Source organism: Harpia harpyja, chromosome Z (genome assembly GCF_026419915.1).
Source record: "Harpia harpyja isolate bHarHar1 chromosome Z, bHarHar1 primary haplotype, whole genome shotgun sequence".
Taxonomy (NCBI): domain Eukaryota; kingdom Metazoa; phylum Chordata; class Aves; order Accipitriformes; family Accipitridae; genus Harpia; species Harpia harpyja.
Window position 1 is genome coordinate 14618376 of NC_068969.1, and position 22880 is coordinate 14641255.

At 38.9% G+C, this 22880-nt stretch overlaps 1 protein-coding gene across 13 annotated transcripts in view; it reads left to right on the forward strand.

Moving 5' to 3' along the window:
• The window catches only part of PXK (PX domain containing serine/threonine kinase like), a 37475-nt gene that overhangs the window by 9617 nt on the left and 4978 nt on the right, over positions 1 to 22880 (forward strand). For 6 of the 13 annotated variants that reach the window (XM_052775948.1, XM_052775945.1, XM_052775947.1 and 3 more), the window contains exons 2-17: positions 1237 to 1287; positions 1964 to 2011; positions 6611 to 6797; positions 8777 to 8854; positions 9013 to 9086; positions 9998 to 10072; positions 11333 to 11437; positions 11602 to 11703; positions 12359 to 12520; positions 13863 to 13980; positions 14433 to 14511; positions 16772 to 16820; positions 17597 to 17674; positions 18097 to 18183; positions 18803 to 18872; positions 19830 to 19892. In XM_052775948.1, the coding sequence (XP_052631908.1) occupies positions 1237 to 1287; positions 1964 to 2011; positions 6611 to 6797; positions 8777 to 8854; positions 9013 to 9086; positions 9998 to 10072; positions 11333 to 11437; positions 11602 to 11703; positions 12359 to 12520; positions 13863 to 13980; positions 14433 to 14511; positions 16772 to 16820; positions 17597 to 17674; positions 18097 to 18183; positions 18803 to 18872; positions 19830 to 19892 (1426 nt within the window). Of the gene's footprint in view, positions 1 to 1236; positions 1288 to 1963; positions 2012 to 6610; positions 6798 to 8776; positions 8855 to 9012; positions 9087 to 9997; positions 10073 to 11332; positions 11438 to 11601; positions 11704 to 12358; positions 12521 to 13862; positions 13981 to 14432; positions 14512 to 16771; positions 16821 to 17596; positions 17675 to 18096; positions 18184 to 18802; positions 18873 to 19473; positions 19762 to 19829; positions 19893 to 22880 lie in introns of those variants that run through there. The other 7 variants (XM_052775950.1, XM_052775946.1, XM_052775949.1 and 4 more) reach the window with 4 other exon arrangements.

The window sequence follows — 22880 nt, forward strand, 5'->3', positions numbered from 1 at the left end:
TCAGACTGATGCAGTTGGAAGGAAAGTGTAAAAGCATAGGTACCTGCGTGGCTTCTCCTCCCTCTGCTGACTCTGGGTACTCTCCGACTCTCTTCAGTGTTGGGATTTGCATTTTCTCAGGCAGCACGTTACTTTTTGGCTCTCCATTTTCATGTTTTTCAATGTAAATTATGTGGCCATGGGATTATCTGTGTAATAAGACTTTAAAAAGAGCTACATTTATAGAGCTTTGTGTATGTAAATGGTAAAGGAAGTATCTGTTACTACACTTAGCCCAGATTAATTTTATTTCCTTGCTAATTAAACAATATCTAGAATAGAGATTATAGGCTTTCTAGGAAAAGGACTTGCCTCGTTTATGATCTTTCAAATGTTAAAAGTGTTCTTAGAGCTGTTTTCAAACTTAAACAGAGTAGGGGTAAACAAAATCATGGCTTCCTTGGAGTATGTCTGAGTAGGTGTACAAAATAGTTGGTATCTATTCTTGAGATAATTAGATAAATCTCAAATAACGATATTGCTCTATTGACCAGGTATTAGTCTACAAAAGGTAAAGTGGAGCTTGAAATGAAGAGACTGAAAAGAATTGTGCTTTATGAATGTAATTGTGGTGGGAGAATTATTCTTAAAATTCGAAAGTGGTTCACTGCGATTTAGATATATCTGCATAGTTAATATATAAATAATTAACATTAAGCATGCATTATAAATGAGGAATTATCATCATGAGAAACTGATACATTCTAGTTACTCAAGCACACTACAAAGCTTTTGTGGTAACCTTTCTTGTACAAAAATAATTAGAGGTTGGGCAGCTGTGGGTATTTACTGGCATTTTATTATGTTATGATGGCGGCAGTAATTCCCGGGGGCTACTTGTTAGATATTGGAGGTGAGGTGAGTGGAGGTTTCTTCAGCTGTTGTCAGTAGGGATGTGTGGTGAGTATGCTTTTGCTATCTTTTTCCTTAACTAAATGAAACTGTTCAAGTGCTTCACAGGCCTGCAAGCTCTTGGACCTCTCTTTGTCTTCTACTTTGTGAAGCAGAGAGAGACAGCTGCTAGTGATGGGTCTGAGCAAACGCAGCTCTGACCTTCACCTAGGCACTCGAAACCTGGATCTGAATTTTCTATTTCTGAATGTTTCCTAATTTGATAGTGGTCATATTTGGAGAAGTGCCTAATAACTTTCTTCAGCTCATTAGTTCTCATTACTAATAACTTTTTCCTTTTATTAGGAATACATAATCCGTGTTCAGAGAGGAGTTTCAGCAGAAAACAGTTGGCAGGTAATTTCTTAAACTGTGGTTCATGTAACCAGGATGCCTTTTTAGGAAGAGTTTGAAAATGTCTCTTATTAGCTTTTTAAATTTGAGCTGGAGAGGGAAATGTTGGTTTGGAATTGAGAACATGAAGTGCTTGAATACTTTTGGTCAAAAACTAAGAGAAAAACAGTATTGCTGCCAGCTACAGAAGGCATGTTGTCTGCTGCTATTGTGAATATTCCAGGAAAAATGCCTGTCATGTGTTACTACTGTGTGTTGGTACCACCATTGTTTTTAAATGTCAAATGCCAGTTTGCCGCCTTTAGTGTTAAAATCACAGCCTTGCTGATACATGACCAGCGAAACCTAGAAGTAGTAATGAAGATGACTATGAAAAGTCGTTGCATCTAATATGGCAAAAATGCTTTGTTTGCAGACAAGTTTGCTTGCAAATATTTTCTTTTAAGCCCTTTTAAGATAGTGTTTAGACATGCATTTTTGTTCTGGTCGAGATGTGATTAAAAACTCTTCTTTGCTCTCTGGCAACATGACATAAATCCAGCAGTTATGCATTTGTACAAAAATGGGTAAAAGAAGAGGATTATAAATGGGAATTACTTTTCTCTGATGGGATTTTGAAGAGTAAAATGCTAATGGGAAAAGTAATATGTTTCCTGAACTTTGTCTTTATATTTTGCAGATTGTGAGGCGATACAGTGACTTCGACTTGCTTAATAATAGCTTGCAGGTAACTTTCACCCTTGATATATAAATATAAAATGTCATTTAGAAGGATATCTTTAAAATGGCTTGTGATATTTTTATATATTGCAGTGGAGAAAAAAAAAATTCACATAGCTGTAAAGAGAAACTGTGATTTCAAATGTAACTTGAATGTATACTTTTTTCACTCTTATGTTTTCTCTTGTAAAATTTTAATTTTAGCATCAACAGGACCAATTTATATAGAAATGGAGGAAATTGGCAGATACTGAATCTTTCCCTTCAGTACTGTGACTTGTTCCGGTTTTATGTGTTATTATTTGTTCCTGCTTTGGTTCGAAGAAAGCCAAGGCACATACCAACCTTATAAATTCAGCATTGAAGTGCTATGTGCCCATTATTTATATTCGTCTAAAAGCACTACCAGATGCTGCTTATCATGTGATGGTTTTCTGTATCACTAGAAAGTGTTTCTTAGTTAAACACTGGACTTACTGTGTGTTTTCTTTTGCTTTTTAGGACAACTATTTCTTTTTAGTTTGTGTGGGAAAAAGCAGGGTATATGAGTGTGTTTGGGAAAAGGAGGGAAGCAGCAGTGACTAGTGTCTACAGGAGTGAAACTTTTATGCGAGATTTCCATAGTCCTAGGCAAACGAGATAAAAAGCAAATGCTTCTGTAATTTGAGAATAGATTTTTGTGACTTTGAAAATTTTTTCCTGTTAAATGTTGTGTGAATTCAAGAGTTTAATACTGCTTCCATTTCCTCCCCCCCCATCAAATCAGCTGTCTGCTTGATGAACCTCAGTGAGCAAAAACATGTAAGGATGTTGAATTGTGCGCTCTGATAGTCTGCTATAACTGATTCCTGTGCTAGAAGGTGTGGGGGGAAATTAGTCATAATTCAACAGATGCAACGTGGTTGCCTTGTGGCATTATTTTATTGAATATGCAGTAGGACGTAGGAACTTTTATCATGACCTAGAAACCTCTTGTGTGATGTGCTGAATAAATGCAATACAAAGACATCTCCTGCTCCAGAGAAATCCAAGATTTAAGATTAGGTAAGCACCCATGGGAACACAAGGAAACGAGATGGTACTAGTCGTCACAGTACATAGTGGTCATTGTGGTCTTAACCATAGTCAAGTTTTGATAGAGATCACAGAGAAAGAATTTTGAGAAAGTTTTAAAAAACTGAAAGATTTCACTTTTGTAGCCACCTATAACAAGCTCCTCTTAAATGTGGGGAGTAGAATGTGTTGAGGCATGAAAAAGCTTTGTTGCCTTCTCATTTAACTTTCAAATGAGGCAGCTTTAGTAGAAAAGGCAATGGACCTTTAAGACTTAAAAGTCAGAAATGACAGGTACTGAAAGGTTAGGCCTAGGTGGAAGGTCTAGAAAGTGAAGGTAAATAGGTAGGTTATGTACGATGTAGTGCAGAAAGAAAAGGCCTTTGTATCCGAGACGGGTGAATGACAGAAGTGGAGGGTTCAGGAAATTATTTGACAGCAACTTGCAGAGTGGGACAAAGAGGAATTTGAAACAAGAGAGAGATTTTGCGGATATAAGATACCAAGATCTGGGCCAAACCCAACGTCAGCTGCTTGGATGGCTAGAAAAGATCAGAGAGAATCATCAAGACATACCTCTAACTTGGATAGGAGGATGTAGAGAGTGCAACTAAATTAACAGACTGTGTTCTTTAGCACTTGGTCACCTTCAATGAAAAATGAAAACTACTGCTCACCCCTTGATATTCAGACTCCTGTTTCTGCTTTCCACAGTCTGGAAAGCCAAAGATACATCTCTGCTTGGAGATAAGCTTTTCTGGCTAGTACAGAGAGCTGCCCCGATGGGTGTAATTCATTATATGCCCAGCAGAAGGGCAGGAAGAGAGTTTTTCAAGCCTTTATCAAAGATGCACAACTCTGTTTTTGACAAACACCACTGCTCCTCCAGCCTAGTTCCGTATGCCAGGGATTGAGGGACAGCAGACAGTAGCTGGTGAGGAGCATGTTAAAATTGCTTTTTTCTCCCACTGTTTTGGAGGTTTTTATAAATTGCTCTTTGTGATGCTGGAGCTGAAGTTTTCTGATCCATTAAGACATGCAACGGTCCTCATCCAGAACTCTAAGCAACAATATTTTATCACAATATTCAAATCCCATGACTTGTTTTTAAACTTTAAACTCTCAGCTTGTGTGTATTGAAATTAGAGTAGACAGACAAACAAACAAAACTCCAAGCAAAACAAACCCCCCCAAAACCAGCATAAAGCAGTGAGCAATAAGAAAATACCAAACCCCAGTCTCCATCCTTCAAAACTAAAATCTTGCTGGAAAAACTGCTGGAGCTTCTTTTGGGTGTAAAGCCCCAAGTTCTTTCAGTTCTTGTGGCATACTTGACCTCTCTGTAGGTTTGGGTGGTTATGTTTGAACACATAGCTGCAGTCGAGTTGGAATGCAACTTCTCTGCTGTTAATCTGGTGCTACCTATATAATAATAGTAAGGATTGAGAATTTCAAAACTGTCTAGGCTAGGGGATGCACTTTGACCGAACACCTTGGAAAATAATGAGAGCCGTATACCTGTGACCCTGATCTGCATCAGAAAGTTTCAAGCCAGATTCCCTAAACTCTCAGCTGTTTACTGGATTGAAAAGCTCCTTCCAGACCATCCTGCATTTCTTCCTCTTCGCTTATTTGACAGAGATGTGTGGAGATCATTGGCTGCTCTTCCGTTTTGTCAAGTGAACTGGTACAGTATTCACAGCAAGATATCTGGCTTTTGTGAAGCATTTTATTGCAGCTTTTGAACAGACATTCCTGAGCAGGCTGTGGTTTGAAGATAAGAATGTTAATTCCCAGGTTCTTCTGTGGTGAAGCCCATCCTGGCTCCAGTGCTGAGCTGGGGCCACTGAGAAGTACTGCTCACGTTTGAGAGCATGCCAGGTCTTCGCAAGGTCAGGACCTCAGTGAGGTGTTCTTCTGTGGTAGACAGTGTTCTCCCTGTGCTGTGTGTTTTGGCAGATTGCTACAAAAACCTGGGGGTGAATGTTACTTTCTGCTGAAAAATAGCAGATGTGTGGCTTATTGAAGTAAGTTTAAAACAAGTAATAGTGGTTTGAAAGCATTTGAACTGTAGTCCTTTTCTCTGATGGTAGCTAGCTGTTGGGTCAAGAAGGTAAAGGTGATTATGATTTGACATGCTTTTCAAGTGAGTAATACCAGAAATGGATTTAGTTTTTGTTTAGAAACTTGTTTTTGAATTGAAGTAAGAGTGGTCTGCCAAATTAAAGTTTTGTATGCCTCTGGTGTTGAAACTAATTTGGTGAATTACTGGCTGTAAGTGGTATGTTGTTGCTTTTGGGTTTATTCCTGGGGTTTTTTTGGTTTTTTTTTTTTTTCTCCCCCTTGGGTGTAAAAGAGCATTAAAAAATGCTCAGTGGATAGGATTATTTTTGTTAATATCTTTTGTAATTCAGATGTAGTTATAGTTCTTTTTCAGCCCATAATTTGTGGTCAGAAACCGGAGAAGTAGAAATGCTAGCAGGGGGACAACTCCTGTGTTCAAAAGGAGGAGGTAAAAAAGGAAAGGGATTGCTACTTCTGCCCCAGTTTGAACTAATTCTTTACTTCTTCCACTAGTTAAAGTGGAAGTTGTTCAAACACCAAAAGTCCCTGTCTTCTCCCTGGTGAACTGTCTGCTTTAGAAATGAGGTTATTGCATCTGGTGTAATTGATTCCTGCAATACACATTTCTTAAAGATAACTCCCATGGAGATTCAGCGTACCCAAGGCAGGTGCTTTGATCTGCAGGACAACGATGTGTTAACAACATGAAAAATTTATTCTGGCAATTGACATGACGTAATTGAATATAAACACTAAAGATGATCTCTTTGATCTGACTTACATAAGGCTTTGAATTTCTGTACATTTTTTCATCATCCTGTTTCGAAGTATTTCTCTGATTTTATCTGAAGTTTTGGATCACTTATGTCAACATAAAACAACTACTGTACATCCACTGGTAGATTGCAGCTATTTCTGGGTTGAAAGATTTGTAGCTGTTTAAAAACTGTACAGCAACAAATTCAGAAGAGAAAATGGAAAAGTTGCACCATATTTGAAATTACAGATTTAAAAAACTGACAGTAAGGGCTTTACATTACCTATAAAGGCAGTAGAGGCAAAGGAAAGTTACTAATCTGCACTTCATGAAATAAGAAAGCATTAATCTTATCTGGAGAAAATGGCAAGGTGTGAATTGTTTTTGTGCTGTGGCAGAGGAATGTCATAGAAAGGATTTGGCTGAAAATTGTAGCCATTTAGTATCTGAAAGTTTTGTGTAGTGATCTTAAAGGCATGACTCGGCAGCAAAAATTTCCCTCCTTGCATTTTCAGCGTTGTTCCACTTAGTAATCTCTTCACAGTGGGATGTGAGCTGTAGTCTGACTAGCTCACCCTGATAACTGTACTTAGAAAAAACATAAAAGCTTGTATATACACAGTACAAAAAGAGTTATCCAGTAGTTAGCTTGCTGCTGAGAGTCTTTTACTTTCTGGGTTGCTAGTTTATCTCTCTCTGAACAAGGTTAGTAATTTTTCCTCTCTTTTTAAGATCTCAACTCTAAGTCTACCTCTTCCTCCAAAAAAATTGATTGGAAATATGGAGCGTGAATTCATAGCTGAAAGACAGAAGGGACTCCAGGCCTATCTTGATGTAATTACTACCCATCACATACTGTCTAACTGTGAACTGGTAAAAAAATTCTTGGACCCAAACAGCTATTCTGTAAACTACACTGGTAAGTGAGGAATTGCAAAACTGCATTACAGTTTCACTTCAGTGTGTGTATCTTCCATTAATGCTGGCAAGGATTTACACTGAAGCATGGGGGATGGATGGGGGGAACAACCTTCAAAATTATCATACTGTGCATGTGATTATTTATGATAATGTTTCTGCTGCTCTGTGCATGAATCATGCTGCAATGATCAAATGTAAATATTTGAATTACTTTACAGAGGAGTGGTGAGGGTCAAGATCTATGTAAGCAGAACTTGGGGGAGGGGTGGTGGTGAGAGCAACATCTACTTTTTCACAGTTTGTGATAAATGGGGAGGGTTGGTGTTTGGAAATCATTTGTCTACCAGAGTGTAAAGTAGAGTTAAGTTTGTCAGCTCTGTGTTCTGTTAAAACAGGCGGTCTTCTGCACACTGAATCTTGCATTTGTCATGGTTCTGAGGTTTTTCAAATCAACAGGAACAATTGTGGTCATCTTGTCTACCTCCCACTATCACTTTGGGTTGTGAGACTTCCTAGAACTAATTGTTTGAGCTAGGTTGAGTACTTTTTCAAGGCTTGAATAAGTCACACACCCTCTTGCCCCAAATACTGGAAAATCACTGCATCCCTTAAAATGATACCCCAGTGATCAGTTCTCTTCATTATTAGATGTTTCTTCTTTGAATTTGTCTGACTTCAGCTTCAGCCATTGGAAATTGTTAAATATTTGTCTTATAGACTGAAAAAACGTTCCTCTTAGTGATGAAACCCACTCCATGAATTTAGTTTATGGGCAAACCGACTCATTGAAAAATGCAAAACTTGTTTTCGTAAAAGCACAGCCTACTGAAGCAGGAACTTACTGCTTCCTTTTCACTTCTTTTTGCTCTCCCTTTGTGTAACATTCTTGTGTCTTCAGCTTCAAAGTGCAAAGAACATTTCCCGGATGTTTATGATAAGCTGTGGAGGAGTTGTAAATTATTAGTAACTCTTTAAGGATGCAGTTTGGCTGGCTAATGCTGAGCAAGCAATTTAAATCCTCCAGGAGACACTGTGGCTTCTGTGTTAATTTTGAGCGCTTTCATCAAGACCATTTTTTCAGCAAGTTGCTGGGAAGTTAGTAGCAATCAAGTTATTGCCTATGGTCTTCGGAGATGCCGTCAGTTTGTCATTTTTTACATAGTGCAGCATTGAGCTGATATTTATTGCAGCGTTCTCTCTCTTTCTCCTAGCTTATTTTTAGAGAGGGGAGATACAGTGCAGAAAGATCAGTGCATCCTTACCTTTTTGCTGTGTTTCTATGCCAAGATAAGCTGCATTAGGGTAAACTCCTTGTTGGCATGATTCCGTTCTCAGTGAGAAGTGGTGACAGCAGGGGGAGATTTCCCCTCAAATTGCTTCATGAAAACCAGTTGCATTCGCAGCTGTGGGAGAATTCAGTAACCAGAAGGGTGTCCTCCCACCACCCCCTGAAATATGTGTGGGATCATGATAGCTAGCACAATACCTCTGCCTGCATAGAACATGGCAGAATAACACATAGTGAAACAGAACTGATTAGTTTACATAGTTTACATGTAGTAATAGCAATGTAGATGCACATTAAAGAGATGTGAAAGTTAGCACTTTTACAGGTGTAGCAGAAACATTTCATGATCTAATGTAGTGTACACCTAGTGTGGGAAATCTTAGCTGTGAGCATTGGATTTAGACTTGGAAATTTTGATCTAGTACAGATAGAATGCAGACTGGTAAGCTAAGTTTTCAAAGGCAGTGCTTTCTCTGTTTTCTCTCTGGGTGTGAGTTATCAGGTTAGAAATGCAAATTCCCTTCAACTGTGTTTTTATCTGATTTCCTTTTAAAGTGATTTTGCTGACTTTCAGTCTGAGTTCCTGCAGGCTTCCTACTGGCATTGAACCTTACCTAATATGTGGGTAATTACATTATATAGTCTCTGAGAAACATTTTTATCTCCCCCCCCTTTCTTTTTCTTTCCAGAAATTGCCTTACAGCATGTTTCAATGTTCTTCCGATCAGAGCCAAAGTGGGAAGTGGTAGAACCATTAAAAGATATAGGTAAGAAGACCATGTATGCATGAAAACTTGTCTGATTTTTTTTTCCAACTATACAAATTCTCCTAAGATTACAATACTATCTTTGCTTACAGACCTTATCCTGCCTGTGTGATTTAGTAGTGTTTAATTAAAGCTGCTGTGACTTTTTTTTTTTGTAGGTTGGCGAATACGTAAGAAATATTTCTTAATGAAGATTAAGAATCAACCAAAGGAACGGCTAATGTTAAGCTGGGTATATATGCTTCCATCTCATATTCAAGTCTTTCTTAATGAACCTGGCTTATTTCATTTATATTGACTACCATGCATGAGTGACAGAGATAGAGACTTAAGAGCTCAGGCTTTGAAAGAGCTTTGAAAAGCCCTGAGGTGGATATGTGGTGTGGGAACTTCTTGCGTTTCTTTCCTCTGGTGGCAAATCCAGTTTGCAAGTTTCTGTGCCTCGTCATTTGTTCCCATTCCTGCACCTTGGGCTTCTTTAGTTGTAATGACGTAGCTGTTGACCATAGTATAAATTTGCTCCCTGAAAATAACAATGTGATCCTTCTTAAAGTGTGAGTTTTCTTACTCGGATCTTTAGTTGTACTGACAAACTAACAGGTGAGAGAGGCATGAATTGCTTCTTTAAGGTAGACATGTATTGACACCAAACAGTTTGTTGTTACTAAACACTTGTTTATGTTCCTGTGCTGAAATGTGCTACCCTCTTAATTATCTCTTAATTATATGAGCATAGCTGTTTGTGAGACTTCACTGGAGAGCGGATATCGCTAAAGCCTGCAGCAGGAGGGAACTTTTTTTTTGCTGGAGAGGAAGAAGGTGGGGGTTTAAGCCTTATCAGTTCACGATGCACACAGTCCCCCAGTTTGGGGTTGGCAGAGTTCATTCAGTGATAGTAATGCACATCAGATACAGGGGAGGAAGGAGGCAATAATGCTTATTTATGGTCAGGTGCTTTGTATTGTAAAACCATGGCCTTATTCAGCCTCTTCAAGTTTCATTCTGTATGTGTAATTTCCTTCCTTGCTCTTCAAAATATACCTTCAAGCAGCTGTCTTAATTTGTGAGAGCAGAACATAATCACATTTTCTTTATGGAATGCAACATCTATTATGATGCCATTCTCTTCCTATTTATTTCTAGGCTGATCCTGGCCCTGATAAATACTTGTCTGACAAAGACTTACAGTATGCTGTGAAACTTCTTTCTTCCTGTTCTGTGAGTATTACTTGAAGACTTTTAAATTGTGCCAGCACAAAAGCGCTTGTCAAGGACTGATCTTGCCAAAGCACATGTGGCCTAGCAGACATAGTGTGTAATTTTAGAGTTGCTTTCATTTAAAGATGTGCAAACCTTTTAATTACATTTCCCACGCAATATCAGGTAATATATTCTCAGCACAAATAATAATCCTGCAGAATTATTATAGGCGATTCAGAGTTGTGGTTAACTGTATTTTTTTCTTCTTGTGCAGTATTGTGAGATCATGAGCTTTTATTTCAGCTTGTCGACACTTTTAGGCTGTTAACAATGACACCTAGACAGTACTATCCTAACCTGTGCTAATTGCTGGGGATATTCTCAGGCAGCAGTGGATAAGGCAGTGGAACGAGTTTCATCATTTTTTCAGTTCTTTGAACTTAAGACAGGAGTATCTTAGTAGAGGTACAATGGAGGCTGTACAATTTAAGTTCTTGTGCAGTGCCACATTATAAATCATTGCCACATTATAGGCATCTCTGAAAAACTGGCATTTGACTCCAAAAGGAGTTTCTCTTTAAGGATGTTAAGCCTGTGAGAGGCTGGCTGAAGTATTTAAACTGGTAAACCTCTGTGCAGACCTGGAACTCAGCAGATGCACATGACAGAAGAGGCTGAAAACCAGGCTTCTCAACCCCCAAACCAGACTGAAACTGATGTATTAAAATAAGACATGAACAAGAGGTCTTTTCCTAACTAGCAATTTCAATTAGTGTATGTGTTGCATGTGTAATTTATTTCCAACTGTGCTGTCTCATTTGGTTTCACAAAGTTGCAGGAAGTTGTTATAACAATTTCTGAAGACATGAAACTGTTATGACAGCTATTAATGCCGAGTTTCCTTATGTGCCATAGTTGTATAAAACTGTGAATGAATTTATTAGCTTAGCATGACTGAAACCTGAAGTAAAGCTGCTCATGTATAAGTGCTAATGGGGCTGGGTTCTTCATTTGTCTAAACTGCCAGTCTGTTTTGTTAAAAAAAGATAGTGGTTTCTTTTTTTTAATTTGTGTGGAAATTGACCAATGTCCTTGTGAAGTTTTCTTTGCATTTACTCCAGGTTAAGACTGAATAACTTGAGCAAATGTCACTGACAGAATCCAATTTATTACTTTAAATATACAATTCAGGCAAATCTTTTCTTTCTTGTGAATTGAGCAAAAATGAATTACAGAATCTGTCATCTAAAACTTACCTACAGTTTCTTCTTTTGGTAGCATCCCTATATTTACAAAATCACTTTTGCCACTGCCAATGAATCTTCAGCACTGGTTATTAGACCATTCAGTGAAAAAGGGACACTAAAGGACCTTATTTATAAGGTAATGTCTCCCCTCTGCCCCCAACTCAAATGGTAGAATGTTTTCTGGAATGACTATAGTATGTCTTTTATAAAACTATTTGCCATCTATTGCTAAGCAAACTAAGACAATTACTGGCTTTTCTGGGCATGATATTTGATTTTTTTTTTTTTTTTTTTTTAAAGGCAAAGCCAAAAGACCCATTCCTGAAGAAGTATTGCAATCCTAAAAAAATTCAGGGTCTTGAACTTCAGCAAATAAAAACATATGGAAGGCAAATATTAGAGGTATTTTCTTTTTTGCTTTATTTACCAGCCTTTATGACTTTTTTTTTTTTTGAAGCCAACTGGTTTAACTAGAAAAAGTAGACAAACTTTTGAGCACACAAGCTTTATTTCAGCAGCAGACTTAAAATCTAAATGTAAATTGAGATTAGCTGCTGGGAGTTGAATTTAGAGATGTATGTGTGAGGCCATTTCTGACCAAAAAAAAAAAAAAAAAAAGGTATGTGTGGAACTTAAGTGGGAGAGAGGTGATAATGTAGTTTCTTCCTTGTGGAAAAAGGGAAGGAAGTAATTCATAGCCTGCAGAACATGTGCCGTAAATTCATTGTCATGAATGTGTGCTTTTTTTTTTTGTTAGAAATTTTTATTCAAATTATAATATTCAGTAGAATTGTGAATTTTAGTTTCCAGATCTCTTTGGGAGGTGTCTATAAGTCTGCTTTGAGGATCAGCATCAAATGTTTGTTTTGTGAGAAATGTTAACAGTGAGATGGAAACGAATAGTCAGCCAAAGATGATGTAGATAGAAGATCAAGTTGAGCAAGCATTCCAAACAGGGGCCTCATTTATTATGTATCTGCTTTAGTATTGGAGCATTTAAGATCTTGAGATCATCAGAGCATCTTGTGACAGTGCTTCTGTATTGGATTTTTTTCAGGTATTAAAATTCTTGCATGACAAAGGATTTCCTTACGGCCATCTTCACTCTGCCAACGTGATGTTGGATGGGGACACCTGCAAGTTACTGGATCTAGAAAATTCCTTATTGGGACTTCCATCGTTTTATCGATCATACTTTTCACAGTTTCGGAAAATTAATGTAAGATTCAGACAATTAATTCAGCTGACTCTTATGCATCCCTTTATCCTCAACTTCTGTTTGTGGAGAACTGAGTAGAATGAAAAAAGCCTCTCTCAACCCTCTTTCTTTAACCTGAGCTTTTGTCCATCAAATCCCTTTTCTGCTTCCTCCAAGTCACTGTTTGGCTGCACAGAAGTTTTGTTGCAGCACACTGGAGTGAGGCTGAGGCCAAAGGTAAGCAGGTAAAAGGGGAGTGCAGGTGAGTGTTTTGTGACAGCAGTGCTGGCACAAATGGAGGTAAACTACAGTTATTTTAAGATCTCTTTCCACCCTGGTCTTGTATTTCATAGGAGTATGCATATTGTCTACCACACTTTTTCACTTGTATGTCTGTACAATGAGCGCAGCTTATTACTTGGTCTTAGCTGGGAGTAGTAATCAGCCTTGTATGTGGTGGATACTGTGAAAATTTATTAGATGCTTGCAGATGTCTAGCTATTAAAAACTGGTTTTTATTTGTTTGAAGCGTGTCTCTTAACTGCAAGCTTGCAAAGCAAAATATTATCTTCCTACAAAAATAAGAAAACAAATGTGCCCTGTTGCAGCAATACAGTCTTTTAGCCAGCATCTTGCACTGCCTTTAAGTGCTCATTGTAATAAATTCTGTAGAGCATCACGAGACAGCTGCTTGCTGACCTTGCTAAACAAGTTCTACTGTGTTGTCAAAGAAACGATCAAAAGTTCATGGTTAGTCCAAATCTGTTAGTGCCATCAAAGCTCTACCAGTAAGAGGAGCCATTTCTGTTTAAACATGATTCAAAAATCTCAGAAATATGCCGTCTGGGAGCTTAGCATGTATGTACAACTTGTACAAACCTAAGGAGGGGTGAAAGAGACTCTCCTAGGTTTGGTATGCATTTTTGCTGTCTTTTTATCTGCCTCCCTGTAAAGTGACAGCTGGTCATATTATGAATCTCATTCTTTGCTGTTTGACTTAGCTAGGAAAATGTGCTTGGTTGTGATTTGTGTCAGTTGTATGGTGCTCTAAACTGCTGTGTACAGAAAGAGTTTACTACTTCATGCATTTTTACAGAACACGACTATGCTGCTATCCCATCTGTGTCATCACGTACAGAAAGAGAGCAGTAGCTTCTTTAGCTTGAGGCGTTAAGATTTCATTTGAGCTAAACTTATGCAGGGAAATGATTGTGGTTAGGAACTGTCTTAATGGTTCATCTTTCCTATCTTCAAATTTAAGACCACTCTTTTTCTTTAATGGGTTATCGCATGTTTTCAAACCAGTTGTGAAAAACTGATTAGTTCTAGCAAGTTGTGTTTTTATTTTTTTGTTCCTCCACAGACTTTAGAAGGTGTTGATGTACACTGCTTTGGACACTTACTGTATGAAATGACATACGGAAGACCCCCAGATACGATTCCGGTAGACAGCTTCCCCCCTGCACCATCAGTGTTTGTTGGTTAGTATACAGTTGAGAAAATGTCAGTCTTGGCTTCCTGGGTGCTCTTACCTTTTACCTAAGCTGAAGTGCTGTGAAATAGCAGCCTAACTTCTTTGCAGCCTGTGACCAGAAAGAATTAGTTAGTAATTTATAAAAATAGACAATGTGTTCTTCCCGAAATATATGTAGTATATAAATAAAACTTTTTTTTTTTTTTTAAACTGAGTGATAAAGCAGTGTGTGGTAAGTAATTAGATGCCCGGATTCTGTCGCCTCATGTCTAACATTCTTGAAAAGTTTGTATGTGTAATAGTAACATTATAATAAAAAACACATGCCACAGAGCTTCCTCACTGCTTAGTTGATGCAATGCTTAGGGGAACATCACACAGCAGTGCCAGACGTTCATTCTAAATCATTTGCTGTCCTGCCGTGCAAAAATGTGTTCATTTGTATTCTTTCTTCGGTAGTGTCTGTGTTGGAATCCATTCTGACCTGTGAAGCTATGAAGAATGGCATGCCAACTGTTTCACGGCTCTTACAGATGCCGTAAGTCTTGTTTTACTTGTTTTATACTCAGCAATGTTTTTAATTACATTAGGAGGAAGAACCTTTTTGCTCTTTTTCCTTTTTAGAAAGATTTGCTCCTCATTCTGAGGGATGTACAGTGTATCCCAAATGAAGCTTTAAAATGGATAGGCTTTATAGAACCCATCCCTTGTGAATATGATAGACACTCATTTAACATTTCTCTGTCTCTTGGTGTGTTGGAGCTGTTATGAATGCATTTTATTTAGCATGGTGCTATGGTTTAACTTGATCCAGCTATTAAAGTAGTGCAAGCATGATTAAGATCATGTACAGATTGTTTTAAAGCATTTAGAATAAGGAGTCTTTTTCCGTGTCCCCTTCAGACCTACTTCAGTAGATTTTGCTATTAGTTTACTTATGACTAGCAAAATAGATCTCTTGCTTCGCTCAGCAGTGACATTTAGACTGGGTCTGGATATGAAATGTTGTATAGAAGTTTTGGCTGGTTTCTTGCAGGGCTGGCTTAGGGATTCTCTGAAGCATAGACAGAATAAATTTCTTTACAGGCTGTCCTCCCGGTGATTCAGGGAAGTGGTAAGGGCAGGTATAGGGCAAGACTAGGATGCAGAAAGGGAGCAATGTCAGTGCATGACTGAGCTGGAGATCATGTCTGTCTGCAGTGCCACCCTGCCTGCAATTAGGAGAGAATATTACCAGGGAAATTGTCTGCAGTCACTGTGCTGCACCCTGTCACCAGCATGCTGAGCGTAGAACCACGGTTCCTGGTCGGGGGTTCTTTTATTTTTTCTTAATATGAGGTGCCAGAGTCACGACCTTATAAATGACAGATTGTCCATACCTAAATCTGGGTCTGATCTCACAGTATACAGATTGCAGTACATTCAGAGCATGCTCCAAGATTCATGTTTCCTGGTTGGGAAGTCACTGCAGGCTTGTCTCAGCCTTCAACTCCTTCTACTCCTCCCTTCCTCAGCTTTTAAAGGAGGTGGGAGGTAGAGAGAAGAATGTAAGCAGGGGAGAAATACTGTAAGAAAACTCTGTGAATACAGGAATATACATGTCTTAAAAGATGTTGAACAAATGATCCGTGCCCAGCTGTATCTGATATGTAGGGTATTATACTGCATTCCCTTCATACCAATACTCTTCACAAAAGTGTTCTACATAGATGTGCAATTCAAGTAATATAATTTAAAGCAATTAATGTAATTTTAAATATTTAATAAGATTTATTATTTATTATAACCATATAAACTATGAGTTTGCTTAATTTTGCAAGGACATGTAATCAGAAAGGGTCAGAAAAATGCCCTGTAAACAAGGGGGGAACTTTTGTGGGTTTTTTAAAAAGTCTTTTAAAATTTGTTTTATTTCTGACTTTTTCATGAAAAACTATTCTTATAAACTTGATTCTACACTTGAATTTGTTTTCTTGAGTATAGGCCTGTGATAATTTTACATAGTGATCAGTAACAAAAGATCTCCCAAATATTTATCTCGGAGCCAGGCTTGAGGTCTCTTTCTGGGACAGTTTTCTAGTATGTTCTCCAGAACAAAGTATCTTGAAATGGACTAACCAGTTTATTTTCAGACTACCATTGCCCTCTAGTGTCTTTGTTTTGGATGGAAAAGGATTAATCATTTATGCTGTTGCTGCTGATACTACAGAGGGGAGAGCGAAAATATTAGAATATTTGCTTTAGTAGCCTTTGCCAGAGTACAGACAAGAATGTAGATATTTTCAAATGTTAAGTTCACTCATTGATCTTTCACATGGTTCTTGTTAATGCTAAAACAATAGTCGTGCTAATAGGGTTTTCTTAAAAAGAGCAATGATGATGTTTAGGCGAAATTTAAAATCAAGTCCCTGGTAATCTTTTGTCATTAAAGAATCCATATATTTTTAAGCAAAAGGCATTCTTTTTTTAGGGGAACCCTTCTCTGCCTTTGATAATTGTACCTGTTCTATCAGCTTTCAAAGTACTTCACACAGTCTTGCTTACTCTGCCATCAGTAGTGGCTGCATTCTGAAGGTTGAATGCTGCAAATTTTACAGCAGTACTTGGAAAATAAAAAGCAGTACATAAAAACTTGTGGAAAAAAACCCAACAGTGGCCTAGGGATGAGGACAGAGAAGGAAAAGGAGAAAGAGGGAGTTAAGCGAACAGTACCAATAGTATTCTTGCTGTGGTTCTCTCTGTCTCTTGGGAATAACAGTCCTTTTTTTTTTTTTTTTTCTTCTTTCATCCACTCACAGATTATTCAGCGATGTCCTGCTAACAAACTCCGAGAAACCACAGTTTAAGGTAGAGTTGAACATTGATTTGCTGATGTTTGTGGAAGTGTCAGGCTGTGGGTAGCTACACATTAATCAACGGGTAGGGTAGAGGAGAGCTGGCTTTATTTGGCTTTATGGCGATTGCCATCAGTATTTTGATTCCTTTGCTGAATTGCACCCAAGAACATTGTATCACCCCTTAGAAGGGGGCATGGTGTGACCCATGAGTGTTCAAGTGCAGTTCCTATCCTGGAACATGTTTGCATTACTAATGATGGTGCTCTATCTGAGCAGAGGCTGCTAAAGTAATGTGGATCCCTTGCAGTGAGAGGAAATGAATTGCTAAGACCTGTGGAGACTGATTTTGTTAGGTGAGACCATCAGCACTTTGTTGCCATCTCCAGTGCTGCAGTGCTGGGACTTTTGGGGAGCCACATCTGCTCCCACTGGGGAGCTGCCCCAGAGCACTTCTCCTGGAGGACGTGTGCCATGTGTCTTGTGTTGTCAGCCCCATGGCAATTTGGGGATGTGACTGGGTATCAAAATAATTAGCTGTCCCTGCCATTAGAGTATCCCTTCCATTTTTCAGTGTTTCTTTGTCCCTGCTGTTAGATCTCTAGCGAGGTTTGGAGTGGAAAACATGCATCTAGAGTCTTCTTTTCCCCTTCACTAAGGGAATAGTGTCAGAACTTAAGGCTTTAGATGAGCAACATGATCAGATGAATGGTGAGTTTTGAGCGTTGCAGTTGTGTTTTCCTTTATCACATTTTGTGCTATGATTTTTTTTTCCCCATTCTGTATTAGATTCCTACTAAGCTAAAAGAGGCATTGAAAACCTCCAAGGAGTGCATAGAAAAGCGATTAACAGAAGAACAGAAATTGGTAACGTATGCATTTCTTTACTGTATTTCCTACAGACATTCCATTTCCTCTTACCACTTTTACATGGGGAAAGTGAGTTTTAGTCAAAACTGATTTTGAGTAATAAAGGCTTTCATCAACAGATTTACTTTTCTAAAAATGCAGTATGAGGAGTTGTAGAACAGCTGTTGACTGTATGGCATTTCACTGTTTTAAGTGATGCAGTTTCACAGGCAGTGGCTCCTAAGTTAAGGGATCATTTTAACCGCAGTATGAAGCTCCATCCTCTACCAGCAACAGTAAAGATAAAAGCTAAAAATGAAAAAAGAAAATTAAACATGCAAAATGACTACAGTGTTGTCTTGTACCCCAAACATATGCCTTGTTTGAGAACATTTAAGATCTTAACATCCTCTTTTTCTGTTTTTCCCTTCATTTTGAAGATTCACCAGCACAGAAGGCTGACAAGAGCTCAATCTCATCATGGCTCTGAAGAAGAAAAAAAGAAAAGGAAGATCTTAGCACGAAAAGTAAGCAATATTTAAATAGGTTCCTCTCACAGAAAAAGATGTGTATCTCTTGAATGTTTAGCATGTACAACTACAGGTACACTGCTCTATTCCATCCTGTGTTTTTCTGTACTACTTCGTGATTGTTTTCACTTCTGTTGCTAAGCAATAGACTTCCTAAGAAGTTTAAGTTACAATGGTAGCTGACTTGCATATTGGTTTAACCTCTTTGAGGTTGCTGTATGAAAACAGTCTTAGTTAACACCTCATGCGCAGATGACAACCTGTGCTGCTTCCTGCTCCCTGGTGAGGGTATTGGAGCCTTTTTTAGTCTGCTCCTGCAGCATGCTGTCTGCATTTCTCTTCCTGTTTGGTGGGTCAGTTTTTCTGCCTTTCCCTTGTGGTCAGAGGGCACTGGAGTTGTCCTGGTTGCTTGCCTGGAGGTATCTGAGTGCAGAACAGCCTTGCTGCTGTTGTCATCATGGCAGCCCATGTTGGGTGTGGGGAGAGGGATGTTGGGCATTGATAAACCTTGTGTGATACAGTGGGTGGCTGTTACAAATCTGTGTGTCAGTTCAATCCTTATCATGAAAAGCGATTATTCATTCCCATCTTCTGTTTCTTCTGCTCCATTTTAAAGAAGTCAAAACGCTCTGCCTATGAAAGTGGGGAAGAACACTCAGCAAAATACAGCAACTCAAATAACTCAGGTAACTACAGAGAGAAGAGCTTGCCTCCACACAGCTATGTCAATGTTTTTGTTGTTGCTGTCATTTTCTGGCTTAAAAGATCCAGGGTCACCGTCATTTTACACATTAATATGGGACTACCAAAGCCTGATACCACTGGTTTGGGTATTTAATAATAGATAAATCGAGGGCTTAAAAATATTGTCAGCGTTAGATTTTCAGCTGCCTAATTTAAAGCAATATGTCCTCTCTTTTGTGCCCTATTCCTCAAAAAAAAAAATCAGTCTTTTAATTGTGTTTGATATTTGAGTGGAATAATAACAACATCCATTATTTGGGTCATTTAATAATGCATCCTTCAGGGAGAAACTCTGTGGTGAGTAGTAAGGTGTTAAGATGAATGAGAAAATTATCTGTTTAATTGCTGCTTTAGTGCCAAAATCTAAAGCAACAGAGCCTTTGAGAGGCCTTCATTTAGTTAAAAGGAATGGTCAGTACTACTGAACAGTTTAACAGAGTTGACTTGCTTGGCTAAAATGTGTCCAAAAGCAGCCTGTTGTGGAATAGTCAGATGTCAGAGTAACTTGTGGAGTACAGCGACTGACTGAAAATCATCTCTTAGAAGGAGAAGTGGGGTGCCATCCATGCAGTGGCACAACTCTTAAGGAGAACAGAATTTGGACGCTGAAATCCAACAGCCTAAGCAACAGAAAAGAAGTGTTTCCCATTGAGGAATACTGTTGAGTGCCCTTCTTATGTGTTTGGACCTCCTCTGATACTGTGTACTGTAAAGACTCTCTGTTCAGATCGGGTCTGAGTGACACTGTTCCTATGAATGGGAATCTTTCCCAAGATTTCAGTGGAAGCAGGATTGGATCTTCAGTCAATAAAGCCGGCCTGTTTCCAACAATCTGTCTTGTCTGACTGTGTTGAATTTTAATGTCACAGCTTTAGTTACTAGACTGTTGTTTTATTTAGCAGGCTCTGGGGCGAGTTCCCCATTAACATCTCCATCATCACCCACTCCACCCTCTACAGCAGGTAAGTTCAAGAGCAATTACAGTGTTTGTCTTTTTCTTTCTTTTTTATCCTCCCCCTCCCCCGCCCCGCCCCTCAACTGTGGGTGTTATTCCCAGGGATGGTTAAGGGATGGTGGTTTTCAAGGATGGAACACAGAGACACAGAGATAATATTTATCTTGTGTCAGCCTGAGTGTGGGCATGTGCTGTCTTTTGAGGGCCATAGAGAACCTTTTAATACTGTTCTTTTTCATTTAATAACCTTTCTTGAGATATACATGATATGATTTACCCATAGAGCATAAGTGCTTGCTTCAAAGTCTCTATTACTGCAGTCCTACCGATATTGCTCGTTTCCAGACATTTTCTGGGCCTCATGTTGCAGTATGCATTTGTTCTCATGTTAATGGTCTGTTGACTCTGAAATACTGCTTGTTGATCCCTTGTTTCTGTGTATTGTCTCTTTACACCTGTACTACTGCGATGTAGTTTCAGGAATTTTGGGTGTGACAAATTCAGTGGCTTAGGCTGCATAAATCTCCTCAGTTCTGCTACAGCCCATTGATAACAGCAGTAGAACTGGTAGAAACAAGTCAGAGACTGATTTGGTTTAAAGATAATATCTTTATTATTTTTGGCCAGTTCTGTCTTCTAGTTTGCTGGGTAGCTGTGCAAACAGTTTCACTCACATTTAGGACAGGTGGTGGGAAGTGGTGAAGAATCTGCTTGAGTGGGCAATAGAAATGCTCATGAAAGTTTGATTACAAATCTGAATATTGAGTGACAGTGGATGTGCTTCAGTCTGAAAGGCTGGAAGACGAGCACTGGCAAACATTAACAGCAAAAGGTGTTAATGGAATACGTTTCTAGAAGGGAAGCAGTCCATAGCATTGCTGTTTATGATGACTCATGCCATATGGTTTCTAGTCCCAGGAACTTTCTACACAGCACAACTTGTTAACTAAAGCGATGCAATCAAATTTGTGTTTGCTGTGAATGGCCTTTCAAAGGACACTGCAGTCTCTGTGATGTAATCCAAATCAGTTATGCTGAAATTCAAGTTAGTCGTTTCTCCTTCAAGTTGAGTGTATGTTGAAGTGTGTATTTTATGAACTAACTTCTCCCAGTTAGTCTAAACAAGATAATTACTGTTATTGTGTTGCACAATAACAGTGCTGTTCTCTGGATGTACTGACTCTTAGCTAGAGGGTTTATTTCAAGTTCTGGATGCTTTAATAAGGAAGTAGCTGAAAATGCAAAAGAAAACCTTATGCCTCCAAAATGGACAGATGTTTAGAGAACTTTTTTTTTCCCCTGCAATAAAACTACCTTTTACTTATGTTTTAACTTGAACGTGTTGGAACTTGGTTGAAAGCTTTTTCAAGTTTTGAGCATCTGTGCAGGTTTATGTGTAGATGTGGCTCAAATGGCTAAAAATGGCTCAAGTTTGGGCTAAAAACTTGGCTCTGTTGTTCAAACCACATTGTCACAGTGAGTCAGTCATCTTGCTGCCAGCGTGCTCATGATGACTTGTGGTGATCAGCCCCATTTGACGTGGTGCACGTGGCCCTACCCACATTCAGATTGGAAAGTGCTTTAGTGTGCCGATGGCTTTGATCCTTTTGATCGGGTGTAAAGGCAAGTGTCACCGTTTCAGGAATGCTTTGTGAGTAGAATTCATAGAAAAAACTTCAGGTGTTAGTTCTAAGAGAAAAGCTAGTGTGCCTCATTTTTTTCACCAGCAACATTGTAGTTTTAGCCATTCTAAGCAAGTATGCTATTACCCAGTGAAAGACTCACTGGCCCCATGGTGGGACTTTATTTGTGACAAGTGATGCATCTGTAGCTTGTATCTCTCCCTTCCAGTTTCCTTGCACTTACTAAGGATATTTACCTCTGAACCAAAATTGCTTGTGGTATCAGTGTGGTGAGATGACTCTCAAAAGGGGAATGAGGCTGTCAGTCTGTCTTTCTGGTTTGGTTGTGGTTGTGTTAGAATCATGGCATCTCAAAGCATCTTGCTGATACGATGCCATGGCAAAATGAAGGCTGACATGGAAAAGTGTACCCAACAGAAGCTCTTGCCCTTGTCCTGGCCTGTAACCAACCAAATCAATGTAGTGCATGGGTATGTGCAGAGCCAGAGACACTGATGAAATGGGAATGGCCTCCAGTCTGACATGCCCTGGGGAAGGAACATCGTTCAGGGTGTTTCTCACACGTTAGAGAGAGAGGTGCTTTGTCTCTGAACAAAGACCTTGTGAGACTTAGCTTGCAGCAGAGTGCTTGGTATAGTTAATGCAAAACATACTAAGAAATAAAATGATTGCTGGTTTCAGCTGTCTTTGTAATAACAGCTGCAGCTGCAGGATTGAATGCATGACCTGCTTTGAGGGGAAAGGTGTCTACTAGAAACGTAGGCTTTCATGGGCTTTTCTCATTGACTAGAATGTTTTGGGCTGGTTTTGTTGCAGATACTTGGCTAAATAACTTCTTTGAAATACATTGTTTACATCGTGGCAAGTGATTCTAACATAACTTCCCGTGTATCTGACATTCTCCCTTGAACGTTTGATTCTTTTTTCTCCACTTGCACAATTCTTTGCTTCCTTGAAAATATGTTATTTTTCTTTGCGGCTATGAGCTGTGGCTAGGATCAGATGGGATACAGAATACTGTGGTATGGGTTACTTAAAACTTCACTGCATCTTCTCTAAATCCAATAAGCCCATAAAATACCAGCAAGCTCTCTTATACTAGAGGAAAGTTTGGAGGGTGCCATTTTTGCTTCCCTGTGGGAATAAAGTGAAAGAGTTGTACTTAACTTCAGCTTTCTTTTTCTGTGCCAGTTGTTCTGAATCCTTCAGTATGACATGTGTTTCATAGACACCCATATGGTGCATCTTTTCTGCCCTTCACCTTTCTGTAAGACAATTTGAATGCTTTAGTAGGTGCTCTTCTTGAGTGTCTCTGACCCATGCAGCGTAAGTGTAAATACAGGTGTTAGTAC